At 53.7% G+C, this 19366-nt stretch overlaps 3 protein-coding genes across 3 annotated transcripts; 2 read left to right on the plus strand and 1 right to left on the minus strand.

The window, feature by feature from the left end:
- Positions 1–2268: 2268 nt before the first annotated feature.
- On the minus strand, positions 2269–4138 carry PODANS_7_650 (uncharacterized protein; the record flags this gene model as incomplete). Its single annotated transcript, XM_001905456.1, has 6 exons — positions 2269–3309; positions 3375–3484; positions 3532–3587; positions 3666–3727; positions 3858–3884; positions 3938–4138. 6 exons carry the CDS (start codon positions 4136–4138, stop codon positions 2269–2271), a joined length of 1497 nt encoding a protein of 498 aa, XP_001905491.1.
- Positions 4139–13513: 9375 nt separating this feature from the next.
- Positions 13514–15071, plus strand: PODANS_7_640 (uncharacterized protein; the record flags this gene model as incomplete). Its single annotated transcript, XM_001905457.1, has 4 exons — positions 13514–14638; positions 14700–14780; positions 14846–14963; positions 15022–15071. 4 exons carry the CDS (start codon positions 13514–13516, stop codon positions 15069–15071), a joined length of 1374 nt encoding a protein of 457 aa, XP_001905492.1.
- A 2597-nt stretch (positions 15072–17668) lies between these two features.
- On the plus strand, positions 17669–19299 carry PODANS_7_630 (uncharacterized protein; the record flags this gene model as incomplete). Its single annotated transcript, XM_001905458.1, has 3 exons — positions 17669–17789; positions 17983–18420; positions 18500–19299. The coding sequence occupies 3 exons, from the start codon at positions 17669–17671 to the stop codon at positions 19297–19299; spliced, it is 1359 nt and encodes a 452-aa protein (XP_001905493.1).
- Between the last annotated feature and the right edge of the window lie 67 nt (positions 19300–19366).

The raw sequence follows: 19366 nt of genomic DNA on the forward strand, positions 1-19366 counted from the left end.
GGATCGGTTCCCCGCCAGTCAACGAACGGCGGATGCGATCCCTACCACTACCTACACGTGGTGGACAGGGCGAGCAGGTTGGTAGGTTGGCAGATATGGATAAAGAAAAAAAAGCTCGGGGCCGTGGGTGTCCGCCAAGTGTGGATTTCAACGGCTTGCCTCTATCAGTCGATTCGCCCGAGTGGACGACGACGGGGTTCGTTCCTGTCAGTGACATGTTGACCACAGGGGAAAGAAGGCCCGGATGACAACTCCCCCCACCGCCAATGCCACACAACACATTTCGATGCGGGAATCTGCAAGAATGCCGTCTTCCTCTCAGTGCCGGATTCGCTTCACCAACAAGACGGCCAGCTCGAACTGATGGCCCAATGAAGCCGAAGACGGCGGGCCCGGGGCTCGGGAGCCGACCGTTGCTGCATGAGCGACTGTGTCGTCGAGTGCAACGTCGAGGACGGGTAGCGAGCATGTGGACAGGGCTCATCAGCCAAGAGCCGAGAGTCTGTCCGGTTGGTTTTCCCGATGTTCCTTTTTTCCTTTGGTACGAGGGGGGATGATGGAGCGGCAGATGCATCGATCTGGCAGTGAGTGGTCATGTCATGGTCGTGTCAGTAGTGGTGGAGAGTCTCTGTCGTCGTGATGATGGCGTGTCTTGACACATCTTGACACCTTCCCGTCACGCCTAGGTAGGTAGGTAGGTAGAGAGAGCCGAGGTCGGCTGCAACTTAAATCTTGCAGTTGGGCAAGTTGGGCTGGCCAAGTCAAAGAAGAGCCTCCGTCCCGTTCGGTTCCTCTGCCGCGAACACCACATCTGCATCGGGACTGCCTCTTATTGATCAGGAAAGTATGCCCGGCGTTCCTGTGTCACCACACCTCGACATCACCGACATGGACTATCTGCGCGGCATCAACCTAGTACATAGCCGCCCCTCCATGAACCTATCTGTGTGCCTATCAAGTCTTGTCGGAAAGAGCACCGCCTGTCTTGCTTGCCCTACCATTGCACCATGTTGATCATTTTGATTCCTCCTGACGCGATACAGCCTCTCGGGTGCCATTCTGGGTATTTCGGGTTCACCTTCCGTCCAAGTTTGGGTTGACCGGGGATTGGGCACAAGCTTGGCTGCCCTGCAAAAGGAAGGGGGAGGACTCGGGAGAAAGAACAGGGGTCAGCACTGGCTTGCATTGACATGGCCATGGTCCCCGCCGTTGACACTACGCTTTGCTTAGCTCCGTCGGTTTCAGGTTCAGTTCACTTGATTTTTTTTCCCCGTCTTGCCCTCTTACAGAGGGGAAGGGGAAAGGTCCAAGTTCAGGGGACAAAACACGAAAGGGCAGGGATGAAGTCCCACGTTTTTCTCTTCCTCTCTGTCATGTATCGTACACGAATCCCATCTCAACACCACCACCGCCTATCCGGTTATCCACCCCCCGCTACCTATGCACTGCTCGCCCCTCCCACCCAACCCATCGCCACCCAAAAACCCCCCATGAAAAGAAATTGAAGAAAATGGAAGAAAAGAAAAAAGGACATGCAAATCCGCCTCATTGCTGAACATCATGTATACCTTCCGGAGAAAGAAACAAGAGCAAGAAGAAGTAGAAAGACAGAGCACCTTCACTGGGGCAACAAGAGGCTCATTTCTCATACAACATCTCGAATGGGATGTGTATGTAGGTACGTAGCAGGGCGTGCGTGGGTGTTGTCATCGTGGCTGGTTCAAAGTGTGTTGTCTTGTTGAAGTCATCTCTTCATCCATCATCGTCCGTAGCATCCGTCCGTAGCATCCGTCCAACTTTCCCAATCATAGATTTCCTCCCACCGATACCTGCCATACCAAAAAAGGGAAGAGCAGAAAATGGGAAGGGTCATTGTATAAAACTCGACACCAAGGCTTTTTACAGCCCAAGACCCAACTCTCAGCTGGCATACAACGTAGCAAACATGCAAAACGCCAAGTATAACAGCACCAACAGGGAGCAAAGCAAAAGAATCAGCCTCCAAAAGAAAAGAAAAAAAAAAGAAACTCCGACAGAAAAGGTGAAGCCCTGGCCCCAGTAAGAAACACCGTGTCCCACGGGTGCCCTGGTGGCCTCTCGAGAAGTAAAAGGGAGAGGAAAATGGCAAAACACCCCAAAACATCACCCCTAAAAGATTCTGAACGAAGAGAAGATAGCGTGGAACAACTGAGACCACCCAGAAGTCCTGTGTCTTACCAATCATGCTCGTCAGAGCAGGCGGCTTGTAAGACTGAAAATGTCCTCCACTCAAGCGCCGACCACTCCTAACGAGCACCTCTCTTCTTCCAATCTTCTCACCATCTCTCTCTCCCTGGGACTCCTCGGGTTGGCATCAATGCCAAGGATGGCGCTAATTCTGGTCTTGTCAGGCTTGCTTTGCCCGTTGTAAAAGTGATCGTCAGGGCTACCGATCGGCGTAATGGGCGTGTGGGCAGCAATGCCCAGGCTCAAGCTGGAGCTGGAGTTGGAGCTGGAGCTGGAGGTAGGGCTGTTTCCACGCCATGCCTGCTCCAAGACCACGGGGTTGGCACCGGGTCCGTACTCAGCCGCGATGCTGGCCCAGAAAGAGGCACGGTGCGCATTGTAGATGGCGTTGAGCTTTCCCATATCCACCGGGTGGCTGGCAGAATAAGGGGTGGCAGAAAGACCGGCCGACGAAGGAGGAGGCGGGAGCGCAGAGCAGTCCAGGCGCAGACGTCCTGGACCATGGGGGGCAGGGCCACTGTTTGACGTGTAGGAGGGATAAGGCGCCGAACCGTTGGTTGGTGTCATGGACCCACGGTAGCCAGAAGGGGCTGTCAAGGGGGCGCTGTGTGGGTGGACTTCGTGCAACGGGGTGGGATACCCACGAGACGCCGTTGGAGAGGAAGTGCCCGCCGAGGCCGAACCGCCAATAGACGCGAGGGCGAGCTTCATCGAGGCCGGTTTGGGAAGGATGGTGGGCAGACGGGGCGATGCGCTGGCGGAAGCGGTAGCCGTCATGATGCTGGGGAGCTGAATGCCAGTTGGGCTGATCGAACCATAAGATCGTGCGGAGCCGGGAGGAGATGCAGATCGGCTGAGCGAATCGTCCTGCTCCCGGATGGGCGAGGGAATCGAGCCGTGAAGCGGAGGGGAGTGTCCGCTGTTCGAGGATCCCGATGACGTGGACGTGGTACGCTTGCGGCGGTTGCTGCCATGGCTGAGCTGGTGATAATGAAGGCGGCACGCGAGCTCAGTCTTCTTCAAGTGGGCGGCAATGTGCTTGTAGGGCATTTTCTGGAGACGTGTCTGAAGAAGGTAGAGCTCCTACGCAATTCCGCGTCAGTACACAATGGTTTCCCGCTCAACTGCTTTCCCCCTTGGGCACATACCTCCTCCTCACTCCATGCTCTCCCGCCACCAGTCGAAGTTGCCTTTCTGTTTTTTGTGACACCGTATTCATGACGATCCATGGCGTCGGTGGTAGGGGTATAGGGCCCGGCTTGGCCCGTCATGGGAATAGTTGGGGACATCATAATCCAATTTCACAGGGTTCTGTCCTTTCCGGCTGTTCAGTGTACCAAAACAAGTCGAGGAAAAGTGTGCTGAGGCGTGTTTGTCAGATCCAGCTGTCTTTTCCAGGCGGTATGTCCCAAGAATCGAAGGTTGTTCAAAAAAGGAACGAGCAGAACTTGCTGCTGTAAGAATCGAAGAGTCGTTTCGTTTCGGGTTGGAAGATCAAGCACTCAAGGAAGTGAGTGACCGGCTGCCGAGGAGCGATGTCAACGAGCACGAGGAACGAATCGAATGTTTGTGAAAGAGGTTAAAAAAAAAGGAGTTGTTTAAAAAGTCGAGTATAATGAACCAGATTATACTGTCGTCGAAGAATGAAACCAATCTCTCTCCAAAAAAGAATGTAAGCAGCCGAGCTAGTTGGGCAAGATCAAAGAGTGACTATGTTTAGCTGCGAGAAGAGAAAGAAGAAAGAGTGGGACACACACGCAACAGCGTCGTGATGGTAGATGAAGATATCCACAGGTAAGACCTTGGTGGAGGAGAAATAAACAGAAGAGAAGAAAGCAACGAGGCGTGGCGGGGGGAAGGGATGGGTAATAATGCCCGCTATGGGTTGCATGACGTTCGGCTCGAGGCTCATCCAGTCCCACTGGGCAGACAGGGGGGCAGACACACAACAGCTCTGAGGCCCGTTACAGACCAATGTGGAGTCCTGGGGGCGTGGCCCGGGATGGTGGACAAGCCAAGAAGTCCAAGACTGAGCAGGGGTGTGTGGGAGCCGCCTGACGATGGTCCCGTAGACCCAGGCCTTTGTGTGCTGTTATGAGTAGGTAGTATACGCACAGAGCAGGCAGGATTGGCACCGAGACGTTGGGGGCGCTGGCACTGAGACCGTGATGAACGAACAGAGAGGAAATACGAGCTTTGGAGATATCGTTGAGAGGGTGTTGCAACGACCTGATCCGCAAGCACTTGCATGCGGTAGCATTCGTGGTATCAAGAATCGGAGAAAACACAAAGAGACTGTTCGCAAGCTGGTCCCTTTAGGAAAGCTCATGTATCAACCAAGACACGGTATGGTTGGATCTGGCTAGGTGGATGGACGTGCGCATGTCCACCGCCGTCCGTTACCCTGGTCATGGAGCGTCCATGGACCGAGGTGCCTGGCTGAGCACGAGTCTGGATGACAGGCATCTAGACAGGCCCAGGGCAAGTCATGCGGGATGACAACCAGGAGGCAGACTGTGTTTGTTGAGGTTTCTCCTCCACCTGGAGAGGGTGAGCGTGTATCTCGAAGCGCTGACTCGACTCGGTAAACGAGACGGCTGGCCAAAATAGATGGGAAGCAATGCTTCAAAACAGACGGGACAGCCGAGAGGCATGCCGCTCCAAACAGCACGATCAGAGGGCGGTTCGGTTCGGGCGTTGTTGTTGATCGAGGTGTTTGTGTCTTCTCTGCCCCCAATGGGCGAACTCGATGGCGCTTTCGAGGCCGTGTTTGCATATCGGAATGGAGGGCGATGTTTGCCGCCTTGGGGCCCGTTCGACGGTCGGCCGGAGCGCCGGGAAGGATATCGTGGGCATCGTGGGGTCGACGGACGAGGGAGGGGCAAAGAGAGAGAGAGAGAGGGACATGGGTGACGAGTGAGAGACCTCTGGGCGCAGGCAAAAAGAGAGGCTGCATTGATGTCGCTTCGAGGTTGTTGAAAGAAAAGCAGAGCATTCAAAGGTCTGTGTCTGACGTTTGACACGGGTCTGCCCCCCTTTGCCGGTCGTTCTTGTCCTGAGCCAGGTGTCACAAAGTAGCCCTGGTGTGCCTGTAGCCCACCTGCGATTGGCTACAACCCCTGGCAGCCCCTGTTCTGAGGCTCTTGCAGGGATGAGGGTGAGTAAAAGCCAAGCCCCCACCTGCCCCGCGATTGGCATCCTTTTCGCGTCCCCCGTCCAAGCAGAGACGGCCAAAACCAAGCAAAACCCATGGGGAAGCCCACCCAATCCGCTCGTTTGGTTTGACATTTTCGTGCTCGAAACATGACAATGTTTCTTCCTTTGCCCAATTGCCCATGGGAGTAGCCGCTTGCTAGTGCAGTAGTTTCCCTCGGCTGACCCAGACGAATAGTGGCCTGGCTGAACGGTCGGCGGCTGGGGAACCATTTACACTGGCCACATCTTGACCTAGCCCTATCACCTCGGGGCACATGCCGAGAAGCTGCCCTGTACGTAAACAACACTTTGATACCACCCCCTCATATTCATCACACACCTTACACTAGAGCAATTAATTGTAAAGACAAAAGACAACAGACATCTGAAGGCGATGTCTCTCTTAATGCGACCCACTTATCCTGGCAGGGGATATGCGCCAGGACGGCCCCTGCTTACAGTCTCCGATCGACTTCCGGGCCTGGGTGGGGCATCCTTAAAACTCGCTAAGCCGTTGGCGCAATCTCAGCCGTGTATCAGGCCTTTCCTCATTCGGCCGCCTCCCCCACAGACCCAGACCCCACCATGGACCGCATCTCTCCATCTCGTCCCCAGAAACTGGACTGTGGATGGACGCCCCTTTCTCGCCTTGCCTTGCCTTGCCTTGCCTTTGCCTTGCCTTGTCGAGCAGACCAGAGCAGATCAGTCAGCGAACCGGCCGAACAAACATGATTGGAAACACGACCCATCAAGATGCCCCGGCCGACAAGGCTGAAGCCTGATTATCCGATTCACAGAGTACCATCTGGTTATGCTGGATTGATGCCGTCTTGTGGTATATCTCTTTCCAGTGCCCCAGGAAACCCTGGAAAGCATCACGCTCGAGACATAAACACTCTTTTGCCGCTCCTGGTGTTTGGTTTGAAGATTTGCTGCCGCGGGTCAAATCCCACAGCTGGGGGATCAACTACCTCGTACGGCCAAACGGCAGCGGGAATCACAAGAGAACAACGACCCCTCATTCCCGTTAAGCTTTCAAACAGCGATCGGAAACACCGCGAAGGATAACAACCATCTAACTCTCAACATTATAGCAGCCTACGAGTAAGCATTGCGACTCAAGTCTCAAAGTCGATCCAGATCAGGAACCAGACAATGCTATTGACGGAAATCGTGCTCTTATTTCCGGGAGAATTGTTCTAGATGGCCATCATAGGATCATCACATACGTTGGTGCTTACCTTCGTCTGAACTGACCCGCGGTTCCTTCGTTCCTGGCGACAATTATGTACCCCAGCATGATCACAGTCACATGATTTTCTGACGATGATACTCACCGACCCCTTGGGTTATGACCCTGCTACAAGGTAGGTAGGGGTGTTTTCTACCCAGAACGCACAAATTGCTGGCGCCTGGCGTTTCTTCCGCGAGCTGATGGGAAGCTTCCGGGTCACAAAAAACGAACAAAAACCCGGGGATCCAACCTTCCCGTTCCCGATATCAGCAGAATGTTGACAGCAAACTGCCGTTCATAACTGCCGAATCTTTTCGATTCCCCTTGACTGGTGTTGTTGCGACGTCCGCCGCACCATGATCGACATGCGTACATACTTTGATATATGCCTACGTCTATGTCAACATCTCAGCATCAGAGTTTCTTGTCCGAGCTCCAAAGTGGCTCTTAATTCACGAATCGAACATGCCCAGACTGGCTGATTAAAGATCCGGACGGTGATATGTACCTTCAATCTCGCTGGGGACAACATCGTCACATTCTTCTCCAGTTCGACTACACATCACAGCGCCGATGGCATGTAGCTGCTCCGGGCCGTGTTGTAGCCGCCATGATGGTTGCCAGGTGGAATTCTCCGAGATCCCCTGGGCCTGTAGGCCATCATCTTGATCCTGCCCAGAAAGGAGATCGCTGCATTGTGATTAAACCTCCTGGTTTTCACCACGCACTCGCACACCCAATTCGCTCTGGCCTTTCCCGATTCTACCGCCTACATACGGACAGCATACATCCCGGATCCCTGTGGATCATCGGGTGGCGCGGAGGTCGGATGTTGTCACCTCGACCCGTACCCAACTGGCTTTCGTCAGTATTCACGGGCCGTCGGAGTCTTGGAGTAAATCGTAACCATGTTGCTATGTCAAATTGCGGGTATAGGGACACGAAGGCACCATACCTACCACAAAGCAATGATGCGACACCCCCCCCCCCCCCGTAGTCGAAAAGGCTACACACAGCAAGAAGTCCTCATCTTCTCCACGATCTTCAACAGTTGGCATCACCCAGGCACTGACGGAGAACGGTTCTGACAAGCTTCTAGAAGTTCTCAGACAAATGATAGACATCAATATATCAGATGAAGGCCGAGCCCACGTTCTGCATAAAGGGTTCATGTCAGATCAGATTCGCAGTTTCGTTCAGACCAGCCCATGATCATCATAACAGCACTTGTCAGTGTCCAGACCCTAGGTCGGCAACTCCCAGTGGACGGATGGGATGGCATCTCCATGTCCTGATGCCAATACCCGTTTGTTGCGTGTGCGTCAAAACCCGGTCCCCGCCCGGGGTGCAATGTGCACGGACACTATCCCGTCCAGCTCAAAGAAGAATGGAAACCGCCTAGCTACTTCGACGAACTGTGTAGGCTTTACTTGTGTACTCAGTCGAGGATTGAACTTTCAAACCCCCCATTCAATACAATCATGGACCTGTTTGAACTCTAGACATTGTCGTTCCTCACATGACACACCAAAGAAGCCAACAAACCACACCCTCTCCCACTCGGACGAGGCTTTCCAGATCTGTGCCAAGACACATGCATGTGGAGGAGGTGCGGGTCTCGCTAATCGTGTCAAAACCGCCAGGAACGGGGGACCCCTGTCTACTCACCTGAGACTTCACTCCCAAGAAAACACACAGACCACACCTTTTTTTCCCTTCCTGATGGACCCGCCCCCCTCCCTTACCCTAACCATCTGCAGAGCCGCGCGCCCTGACCTCAAACTCACGATGATCTGAACTGGAACTTTTGTTGTTTCAGCCGATGTCTCCCCGCATACACCACTCTTTCGCACGTCGATGCGCCCGTTCTCATCGGAAGATGGGCTGGATCAAATTTTGGGGCTGTTGAGATGGCAGGTCGACTTGGATATGGGATGAACAAGAGCTTTCGCATCGGACGATGTGACGAACCAGCTGGCGCACACCAACCCGGGAGAGATATCGCCTCTGGAATGTTATGCCCCTTAGCACAAAGCAAAACCGTGGATGCATAACTCTGCTCCAAAGCAGTCACCCCTTTCTTACGGCAGCGAGCTGGCCAGATCTCCCGTCTTCTTACTTGCCTTGCTGCCAATGACGTGATCTCACTATATTGCGCAGCCTGGTCAATTAGCCCAACTCCGTCTCTGAAATATCGTGAAAGGAAGACCAGCTCCGAATTCGTCACACTGGATCAAAATTTCTGGATATCTCGACGGTGATTTACCTGCCCATTAGGTGTATAAACACGCCCTCTACTCATGATTTAGCCTTTTTGCCTATGAGAAACGAGCAAAGACGTCGGTAGACTCCAAGGGCACGGATTGTTTGACCGTATCGACCTGTAGTTTCTCACTACGGCAGCAGCAAAACCTCGAGTCTGACCTGGTTTTTTACGTCCTCGTTTCCCATGTTGTTTGATGCATGCTGTCGGTAATTTCTCATGTTTACTCTCGCTTCGGATATCTATTAGAGACACTGAGGGCAAGGTCAGCTGTGCGGTGCCCTATGTAATAACGACTGGCCTGATTTGCATTCTAACCTAAGCATAGTCGAGTTATAGAGTAAGATGAGAACCAGAACTCGGTATTACTGTGGAAGTTGTCCAAGTAACCCCCGAGTAAACAGGTCCCGTCAGGGCAGCGCTTCTTAGCCCGAAGTGCGCTGTATGTTGGGGCCTGGCGCCTACAAACGTGTGCGACTGTTCTGGTTATATCCTGTCCTTGATGTAAAAATGGGTGTAGAGGCTGGCTAAACATACGTGAAGGCACCAAGGCAAAGTGGTGAGTGAAAGAACCTGGAAGAACACGGAAGCAGAAGACCTGAGAAATGGACTTCAAAAACGCTGTAAAGTCAAGACCTGGAGAGAATCGCTCTCCTACCCGGCAGATATACCTATCTAGGTAGTTGGACAGTCCTCGGGGCAGGTACCTAAGCCACTGCCCTTATTCCTTTAATAAACAGAGAAAATCCTGGGCAATTGCTCCAAGTTATCTTCTCCCCGAACTTACCAGTTTCATCTTCAGGATGGAAACGGATGGTGTGAATTGAACATTGCCCAGTCAATTTTGGAGTTGTACTTGAAAGCCAGGTAACTTGCTACCCACCTGGATGCTCCTTATTAGACCAAAGGTATACGTTTAGGATCATGGAAAGTAGATCATAGGTATCAAGGAATTACTTAGACAGCAATCCTGCTGTATGAGTTGAGAATTCCATTCTAAAATCAGCAAGGCTTTCGATGGATGACAGCTTGAGTGAGTGTTCTGACAAGGAAAAAACACACGTTTCTTCCTTCAACTGCATTTTACCCACCATAGGTACAATCGACACCGTTGTGGAGAGTGGTGGCGCTCATACCACCAACCAAAAAGGGGAACCGGTGCCGGTGCAATGACATCACACGAGATGGCCGGGCTGTTGCGGAGCCGGTTGCTACCTAGGTACGGGGCGTAACGTGGGATGGTTTTGATGCGGAAAAGAAATATCTCACAGAGGGGGAACTGTCCAATTGCTTGGAGTTCGAACTAGGGAAAATGATGCGATATGTTCCTATTATGTGCAGACAACAGAAGACCAAAGGAGCCCCCAGTTCTTGCAGTTGATCGTTATGTACTTAGAGAAATGGGAAGGCGAGGATACGGTACCTGGCCTTGATCTGATCTGGAGGGGAGATAAGGATAAGATAAGCAATGTAGGCAGATCTAGATCGAAAAGAGTAACTTATGCAATGTACAGGTACATACTTTACTCATGGTTTACCATAGACAAGGATCTGGGTTTGAAACTAGCATTCGACCTTTGATTGCAATAGTGATCCCGCATTTGACATTCACTAATGTCTTGGAACAAACCTCATGCCTACATGTCGAGCACCGAAAGCTACTCCCGAGGCAGCTACGAATCTTGATCCATCAGCCTCGCACAGCCAGCGTCGTTGGCCCAAGTCCGTGCTCGCAAAGCTCCCGCGAGTTAGCTCGCACGGTGGAGACCGCCAGAGCCATGTATACTTGGTACTCGTCCAGGTGACTTCACGGCTTGAGAGATATTCACGCCGGAAAGAAGTCAATTCCAGAGAAGCTTTCATGGCGACCGACCAAAGGGCTGGAAGAACGATCTCAAGGTCGACTGTTTGCTCCCTCGGCATCGCCCAGTTCGAAGCACATCCGCCAGCTGCTCTCCCAAAGCAGAAAGAGGGAAACAATGCATGTATGTACTTCCCTTCCCCGCTCCCCGGCCCAACCCCCAACAACCTGGTCCTTCACCCCAGGACATGCGAGATACTTCCAGCCAAAGTACACAGCAGAACACACCACTTGTTGACCGTTTCCCATCAATCCTTGGGAGCGATAGCCGACCTCGACCCCCACTGCGTCACCTCAATTGTACATACGTAGCTACATATATGTACTGTTGAAGAAGATACATCTCGCCATCGCCATCACCATCGCTATTGTCATCGCCATCAGCAGCCGTATCGTAGAAATCAAAACAAAACACGGAGAAAAAAAGAAAAAGAAGAGAAGGCTCACTGCTGCTCGCGTCAGTATTACGCGCACATGCAAAGCCTCCCTCTCCTCTTCCAGGGATTCCGTGATTGCTTGATTGACGTCGGCTTGTATCGCTTGGCGCCATCCAATCCTCGCGCCAGGAATTTGACAAGCAACACGCAGACCGACACGCCAAAAGCTACACTAGCGCCACCACTCACTCCCTGGGCTGGCTGCCCGTGGGCCGGCTCCGTCTCTGCCTCCGTCCATCCATCCATCATCGAGAGAGAGAGGGAGAGATCAAAATTCTTGACATCTCGTTTCCATTGCACTTGCACCGCCTTTGCCCTCGGGTCAATCAAGCTCACGCCTCGAGAGTCACGACATCAGTCAGCGGACACCGCTTGGCCCGGGACCGAGGACATCTCTGATTGGCTGGCAGCTGGCTGTTGTGCCGCCATTCATTTGAAAGTGGCGGGCCGTCAAGCACCACCACCGGGCCGAGAAGCGAGAGGCAGCGAATGACAGCGAATGACAGTGAATGACAGCGATTGGCAACAGCCGGCCAAGCCGCAAAAGACTTTTTTTCTTTTCCAGTGATGCACTGATGGCGGATGGCACAGAAGAAACCTGATCAGATCAGTCAGTCAGTGATTCCATCCCTCTCCACTCTTCTCTGCTCTAAGCTCTCCACCGCAGCACACACGCACACACGCACACACGCACACACGCAGCAGCCCCAGCCCCCCTCCTCCGAAGTTTCCACCCGGTCAGAGGTACTTCTGGCCGCATGTCTTTTAGCTGCGTCCCAAGTCATTGAGAGCTGGTCACTTTCGGTCACCCCCTCGAGTACATTTTCCCATCTCCCAAAAAGACACAGAGCAGCCGCCGACAAATCCACATTTACCACCGTTGGTTTTATGCAGAAAGGGACACTAATTTTTCTGTCACTACTATTGCTACTGTCACGACACACTGTCCGGCGAGCGAGCTTCCTTTTACTCCTACTAGCCCGTAAGTACCTACTTTCTCTCTCTTCTGTCAAGCAGCCCTTGGAGGGGGGTTGCGCGTCAATTGTCTCGTTTTGGCCGAGTCCCCCGGGGGCATCTCTGTTTTTTGCTCGCGACAAAAAAGATTCGACGCGTGCTGCTGCAGAACCAGAGACGCCACCATCCTGGCCGCCTTTTTTTTTTTTTTTTCTTTTTCTTTTTCTTTTTCTTGGTGCTGCCGGTGCTTTGCTTGCTTGCTTTGCTTGCTTGCTTGCTTTGCTCTACCTTGCCTTGCTCTACCTTGCCTTGCCTTGCCTTGCCTGGGGGGAGGGGGGTATCTGCGCGCCTTGAAATTGCCTGAAGAATGGGTTGCGGCGGTACAGCAGCAGCCGAACTCTTGGTCGCCACGCTCTGAAAAATTATGACGGCGGGGAAAAAAAGAGCCTGGGGAAACAAGAACACCAGCTCGGGGACCGGCCGTCTTTTCATCTCATCTCCATCTGTTTATCTGTCTGCCTGTCTGTCTGTCTGTCTGTCTGTCTGTCTGTCTGTCTGTCTGTTTATTCTTTCCAGCGACTCATGTAGTCGGGCTGGGCAAAGTAAAAGTATAACTGACCTTTTTTTGGCGCATCTTTTTAGACCATGCACCAGTGGACGATTACACCGAATCTCCCCCCCGGGTCGGAGTACCTCTACTCCAACTCCACCAACCACCCGAATGAGCTCCAGCAGTGAGTACCTCGTCTCCTTGTACCTTTTCGTATCTGGGCCCTCCGCCCTCTTTCTCCCCCTCTCTCCTCCTCCTACTCTCCCTTCCCTTGCCCCCCCCCCCTCCAGACGCCAACACCTCAGCCATTTCAAAAAGGCGTCTGCACAAAGGTTCCCATCAAGCCCCCTCTCCGCCCATTTATGTACCTCAAGTACTCCCTCCCTAGGCTTTGACCTGCAACCATGGGAGCAAAGTAGAGTACAGGGAACACCCGACCCATCGCCGACCCTACCTACCCAGGCGCAAAGCTGAGGAGGCTGTCAAAAAAGTTGACGAGGCCAAAACATCCATCCACACACCGCGCTCGCGCGCGCGCGCACACACACACACACACACACACACACACTATACACATACACACACACATACTCCGTACCCATACACATCCACACACGCCGACGTCTTGCTCCTCCTCTGTCTTTCTTGGCCTCGATCTCCGTGCTCCTCCTGCTCCTCCGCCCAACCTTTCCCCGCCCGGGTCCGCGCGTCGTCGCCGTCGCTCTGTCGTCGTGGTTCAACCTGGTGCTTCTGGCCCGGGCTGTTCCCGACACAGCTCCTCCGTTCGTCTGTAATGAAGAAGCGGACGGCAAACGACGTTCAGTCATGGCGTCCACCACAGCAGACGGCGATGCCTACGCTGCAACACCAGCAACCGTTGCAGCAGCAGCAGCCGCAGCCGCCAAACGCGTTCGCTAACCATGCCCCCTGGTATAGCCCGTCTCATTATCCTCCTCAGCAGCCCGACATGACTCGGCGCGACCAGCAGCAGCAACAACAGCAGCAGCAGCAGCAGCAACAACAACAACAGCAGCAGCAGTTGGACTTTCGGGGATATGCTCAGCCACCACAGCAGGCCACCCAACAACAACAGCATGCTGCCCATCAGCAGCACCCTCAACATCCGCAACAACACCATGCTGCTCCGCCGGTCCAGCAGTCCATGGGCCATGCTCAACAGCCGCAGGCTCCACCTCCCCAGCAGCAGACCCCCACCCCGGCCCCTGCGCCGGCTCCGTCGAGACGGAAGCGGCCCCAGACCGGCGGTCACCCCCCGGCCCATCCTCCGCCGCACGCGCCCCAGCTGAGTGCTCAGCATGCTCAGCACCCACAACATGCTGTCCAGCACACTCAGCACCCGCATGCCCCACAGCATATTGCTCAACACCCTCAACACCCTCAGCACACTCAACAACATCCCCAGCAGCATGCTCAGCAGCATGTTCAGCAGCAACATGTTCAGCAGCAGCATGCTCAGCAACAGCATGCCCAACAACATGCTCAGCAGCATACTCCTCAGCATCAACACGCTTCGGTGCCTCCCCCGCAACAGCAGCAGGTTCCTCAGCAAGCTCCTCACGCGGCACCTCAGCCCCAACAGGTCCCCGTTCAACAGCAACACCCACAGCATGTGCAGCATCCGGGCCACCCGCAGCATCAGCAGCAGCAGCAGCAGCCCCCACAGGTCCAGCAGCAGCAACCGCCAGCTCCCGTACCAGCTCCCACTCCGGTTGCTGCTCCCGCTGCGGTCCAAGTACCAACGGCTCAGGTGAAGGCTCCGCCCCCAGACGATGTGACACCTGCTCCGCCCCCACCTCCGGCAAAGAAGAGCCGGACAAACACGCCGTGGACGCCGGCGGAGGAGCTTCGGCTGAAGCAGATGCGTGATGCCGGTAACAGTTGGGCAGAAATTGCCAAGGTGCGTTGCTGCAATGACAGTGTCGTGACTTGCGGGCCTGGCTAACCTGGTGTGCATCTAGACCTTTCCCGCTCGCACAGAGGGTAGTGTGAAGAAGCATTGGTATAAGGATATGCACTATGCTGAATTTGCAGAGGATGAGGTGAGTGGACCGTCAGACAATTTTGTGGACACGCCGAATAGGGACTAACATGTCTTCCTACACAGTCCGCGGCGTTGATGAGTGCCATCAAGGAGTACGAAAACAACAAATGGAAGGTCATTGGGCAGAAGGTTGGCAAGCCGGCCAAGGCCTGTGAACAATACGCAAAGGAGCATTTCCCAGGTGCGAAATTTTTTTAGATGGGATGAAAAACAACCGATGACTAACCGTTTGCTCAGAGCTGTTTGCGAACCAAAAGAGATGATGCATTTGCCGGCTTCTTTTTCCTAATACGACCGCTCAAATCGCTACAAGAAGCAAGGCACCCAGCCGCCTTTGATACCCGGTGGGATTCTGCAGGCCTGGTGGAGGCTTTTTTTTATGCGAGTCTGTTGCGTAAAGCAGCGCCATGCGTTTGTTATTCTGTGGATATATATCTCTTTTGACACGTGAGACCGGTGGTCCTTTTCCCGAATACTGCACATTTTCAGGAAAGGCGCCTGGCGTGGAACACACAAAATTCGACTTTGGCCCTGGGCATTTTAATCGGCGCTGCCTTTTCCGACACGCGTTTCAGTCTTTTTTTTCCTGTTTGGTTAGGAAATGGGGGCCCACTGGGCACATCGATGCTTTATTCCCTTCAACTTGCAGCTATATTCCCCAGGGATGTTTTTCTCGCGTCAGCAGCGTGTTTTTTTTTTAACGACGGATTTGCTCTGGATCGGGCCTGGCAGGGACTTTTCGCATTGTTGAGTGTGTGTCTAATGATGGCGACATGGGCCCGTTCTCTTTCCCTCCGGCAAGGAGGAGGGAATGGAGGGAACACGAATACAGATTCTTCAGCCTCGCCTTGTTCGACTCGTGTGTTGGATGTGTCTTGGTTTTGACAGAACCCGGGCTGTTTATCTTCGCGGTAGGCATCTTGGTTTGCTCCGCCATGACCTTATTAAGCAGATCGAACTATTCAAGTAAAGGGTTGGCAAATGCCTTGTCGAGATCTTCTCAGCTTGTGACGATCAAGGGATGCTGCTGATGGAGATGCTCGGGGTACATCACCCATCCCACGCAAGCCGATGGAGAACACATATCTCATCTTGACCATGTGAACTAGGCAGACCAGACTGCTGTGTCAATGATCAACCATGTATGTAAAAATTCAGATATTTAGTTGACCTCTCGGCTTCCCGTCCACACCCGGCCCGACTGTCTTCTCCAACGTGGCCGGCCTTGGACACAAAGCTTGGTGCGACCAGACGTCGAAACTTGTCGTGCAGCCGGCTGCAGCTGCCACAGCTGCACGCCAGATTATACCAGACGCAGCCAACGGCGATCGACAGGCCTTTTCTCTGATCGACAAGACAAGAATGCTTCGTACTGTTCCCCTCATATGACCCTCACGAGCGCGCCAGAATCTTCTTCCTGCCTGATTTGGGATTTGCCTATGAAACAGATCAAATGCACAGTCCCTCGTTGTTTCACGGGGATAACCAGTGCCGGGAGGGCAACACGGCAGATGTTCGCTTGTGGTGGTGACACGGCGCATTGATTTGTAGATTGGTGTAGGTGAGGATGGATGTGAGTAAGAAACAAGATCCAGGAGGAATAGGCAACCTATACGAGAAACACATGTTGAGAACGGCGAGGTCGGAACCTGGACAGAAACAGAATGTGTGAGTGAAATGCGAAGCTGTTTGGTGTGGTGGTTTGTGGCGTCATTCTGGGAAGGGCAGGAAGGCCAAGAGCGAGGAGGTGGAGCTCCAAAACTGCCCCGGCAATCTGGGGAAAGGCGACCAGGCCTTGCTTGGCGCTGCCTGCTTGCCCCTCTTGGAACTTTTCAAGACCAAGGTTTGCGCTACATTCATCCGCTTGGTGGAAGCAATCGGTGATTAGCAGGAGGCTGTCGGAGAACATTGGAAGAAAATAGCTTCGATAGCACAACAGGAACAAGCCATCTGGGGATCCGGGACACAAGAAAAGTGTCAACGGTAGGCGCCACCATCACGAGCAGCAGTTCGTGAGGAGAAGCCATCGGCTGCAGGTCTCAGAAGGGGTTTGTGGGTCAGGGTAATGCTAGCGCAGCTTTTATTGCCCTCCTCCAGAACAGCGTCTGTGAGTGGGCGAGAGCCTGCAAATGGCCCCGTGCCGCAACCAGAAAATGTCCCCACACCCTCATGATCCTGGACAGGAGAGCGAGAGAGAGACAGAGACGAGGGCCAGCGGAGCAGGAAGCGAAGAGAGGAGAACTAAAATAGCCCCCTGCTGCTTTGCCAGCCTGACCTGACCCTCTCTTACGATTTCCTCTCTCTCCTCCCGTCTTCCTCAACCTTTCAAACCCACCGCCGAAGTGCATCCCTCGTTTTGTTCTCTTTCCACTGGGGCTCTCTTCATGCTCGGCTGAAGACCCCAAGCCAATCGCTTCCCACCCATCCCTCACGTTCGCTACCTACCCAGTTACCTACCTACCTAATTGATCACCCCAAAGACGCGTTTCCCCTGATCGATTCGAACTGTTCTGTCAAGAACCCAACGTCGAGTCTGTCGAATCCTCCGTCTACCTCCTCTCTCTACCCGCCAATCGCTTCACCACCACCCCATTCGAGACATTACTCGCTCACTCTCCCGAGGGAACGGTCCATCGTCTCGCTAGCACTCCATTTTGCCGGGTTGCGCATTCCACTGATCCCAGCATCACACCACTTGCTCACACAAACCGGGCCACCGAAGAGGAACCGAACCGTTTTCGGTCTCCTTTTCTCTTACCTCGACGACATCTGCTCTCTACATCCTACCACATCTCTTTGCGACCGAGACCCTCGCGTCGCTTTCCGAACCTCCCGAATTGTTCGAGAACAATAACAAAAACGAAAACAAAACAAGAACTACAAACCATGCTCCGATCTTTGTTGCCGTTGGGCGTGGCCCTTCTCGGCGCAACCAGCGTTTTGGCTGTTGATCCTCCCTCCTGCAGTCTGGACAAGAAGTGCCCCGAGGAAGCACCCTGCTGCTCTCGTAAGTCAAAACATCCCAAGCTGTGCGCCTAGTTTGAAGCTTTTTTGGTTCCTGGTTGGCGGCCCGCTCCGCCTGTTCGTTTTGTTTGTTCAGCGTTGGGGACGGCGCTGTCAGGGTTCCTAAGGTTTCACTGCCGCAGCCTAGATCCAGCCCAAGCGTGACAAGGCACTGACGTCGGAAACTTGCATCGCAGAATACAACCAATGCGGCGTTGGCGCATTCTGTCTCGGCGGCTGCGACCCGCGCATGTCCTTCTCCATCGACTCCTGCGTCCCTGCGCCAGTATGCAAGGACAAAACCTACAAGATGGACTCGCTCGACCGGTACAAGCACATCAGCGAATACCTTGGCGACTCTAGCAAGGTGGACTGGGTTGGCCAAGGAGAGCCCCTCTTGTACAACGGCCATACCCTGTTGACCATGCCTCCCAAGTCGGTCGGCACTGTGCTGGCCACCACGACCTACATGTGGTATGGCAATGTCAAGGCCAGGATCAAGAGCTCTCGGGGCGCTGGTGTTGTTACCGCCTTCATCCTGTTTGGTGATGTCAAGGACGAAATTGACTTTGAGTGGGTTGGTGTCGATCTGAACACGGTTCAGACCAACTACTACTTCCAGGGTATTACAGATTGTGAGTACATACTCTCTGGAGTCCAAACCTTTTGCCCAGTAGAGACTAACCATACCCCCCCCACCCCCCCCTTATTTAGACGGCAATACTGGTAACTTGACTGTGGATGATTCGTACACCAAATTCCACGACTATGAGATCCAATGGACCCCAGACGAAATTCGGTGGCTTGTCGATGGAAAGGTTGGCCGTGTCAAGAAGAGATCCGAGACTTGGAACGCCAAGACTCAGCAGTGGAATTTCCCCCAGACGCCATCCCGTGTTCAGATCTCCATCTGGCCCGGTGGTCTCGAGACCAACGCCAAGGGCACCATTGATTGGGCTGGTGGAAAGATCGACTGGAACTCGGATGAGATCAAGAAGTATGGCTACTACTTTGCCACCTTCGGAGAGATCAAGGTCGAGTGCTGGAAGACGGACAAGTCCCCGGGCACCAACAAGGGTGTCTCTTACTACTACAATGACATCAGGGCTACCAACGACACCGTCGTCGACAGCAACAAGCCTACCATTCTCAAGAGCTTCCTCGGCACGGGGACAAACATGAACAAGGGTGAAACCACTCAGTCCGGCAGCGCCTCCCAGACCTCCGCTATTCACGCTATTCCTGGCGGTGGTGTTGTCGGGTCCGGAAACGCCCCCGGCGTTAACAATGGCGGCTCCAGCTCTGGCGGTCCCGACTCGGGCTCCAACTCCGGTGGTGGTGCTGCTGCCAACCCTGGCTGCAGCTCCGATGGCTTTTTGCAAAACTGCGGTCAGGCTGCCACTGACGGTGACAGCAATGGCAACAACAGCAACGATGGCGTTCGCGGAGCCGAAAGGCTGGGCGCCAGCGCCTTTGCTGTCATCATTGGTATTGCCGGTCTCCTCTTCCTTTGAAAAAACAACAACCGGAGTCTTCTCACCATTTTCTCTCGCATGTTCGGCGAAAAGTGGGCGCTTACAT

The sequence above is a fragment of the Podospora anserina genome, chromosome 7, assembly GCF_000226545.1.
Source record: "Podospora anserina S mat+ genomic DNA chromosome 7, supercontig 3".
In the NCBI taxonomy this organism is placed as follows: domain Eukaryota; kingdom Fungi; phylum Ascomycota; class Sordariomycetes; order Sordariales; family Podosporaceae; genus Podospora; species Podospora anserina.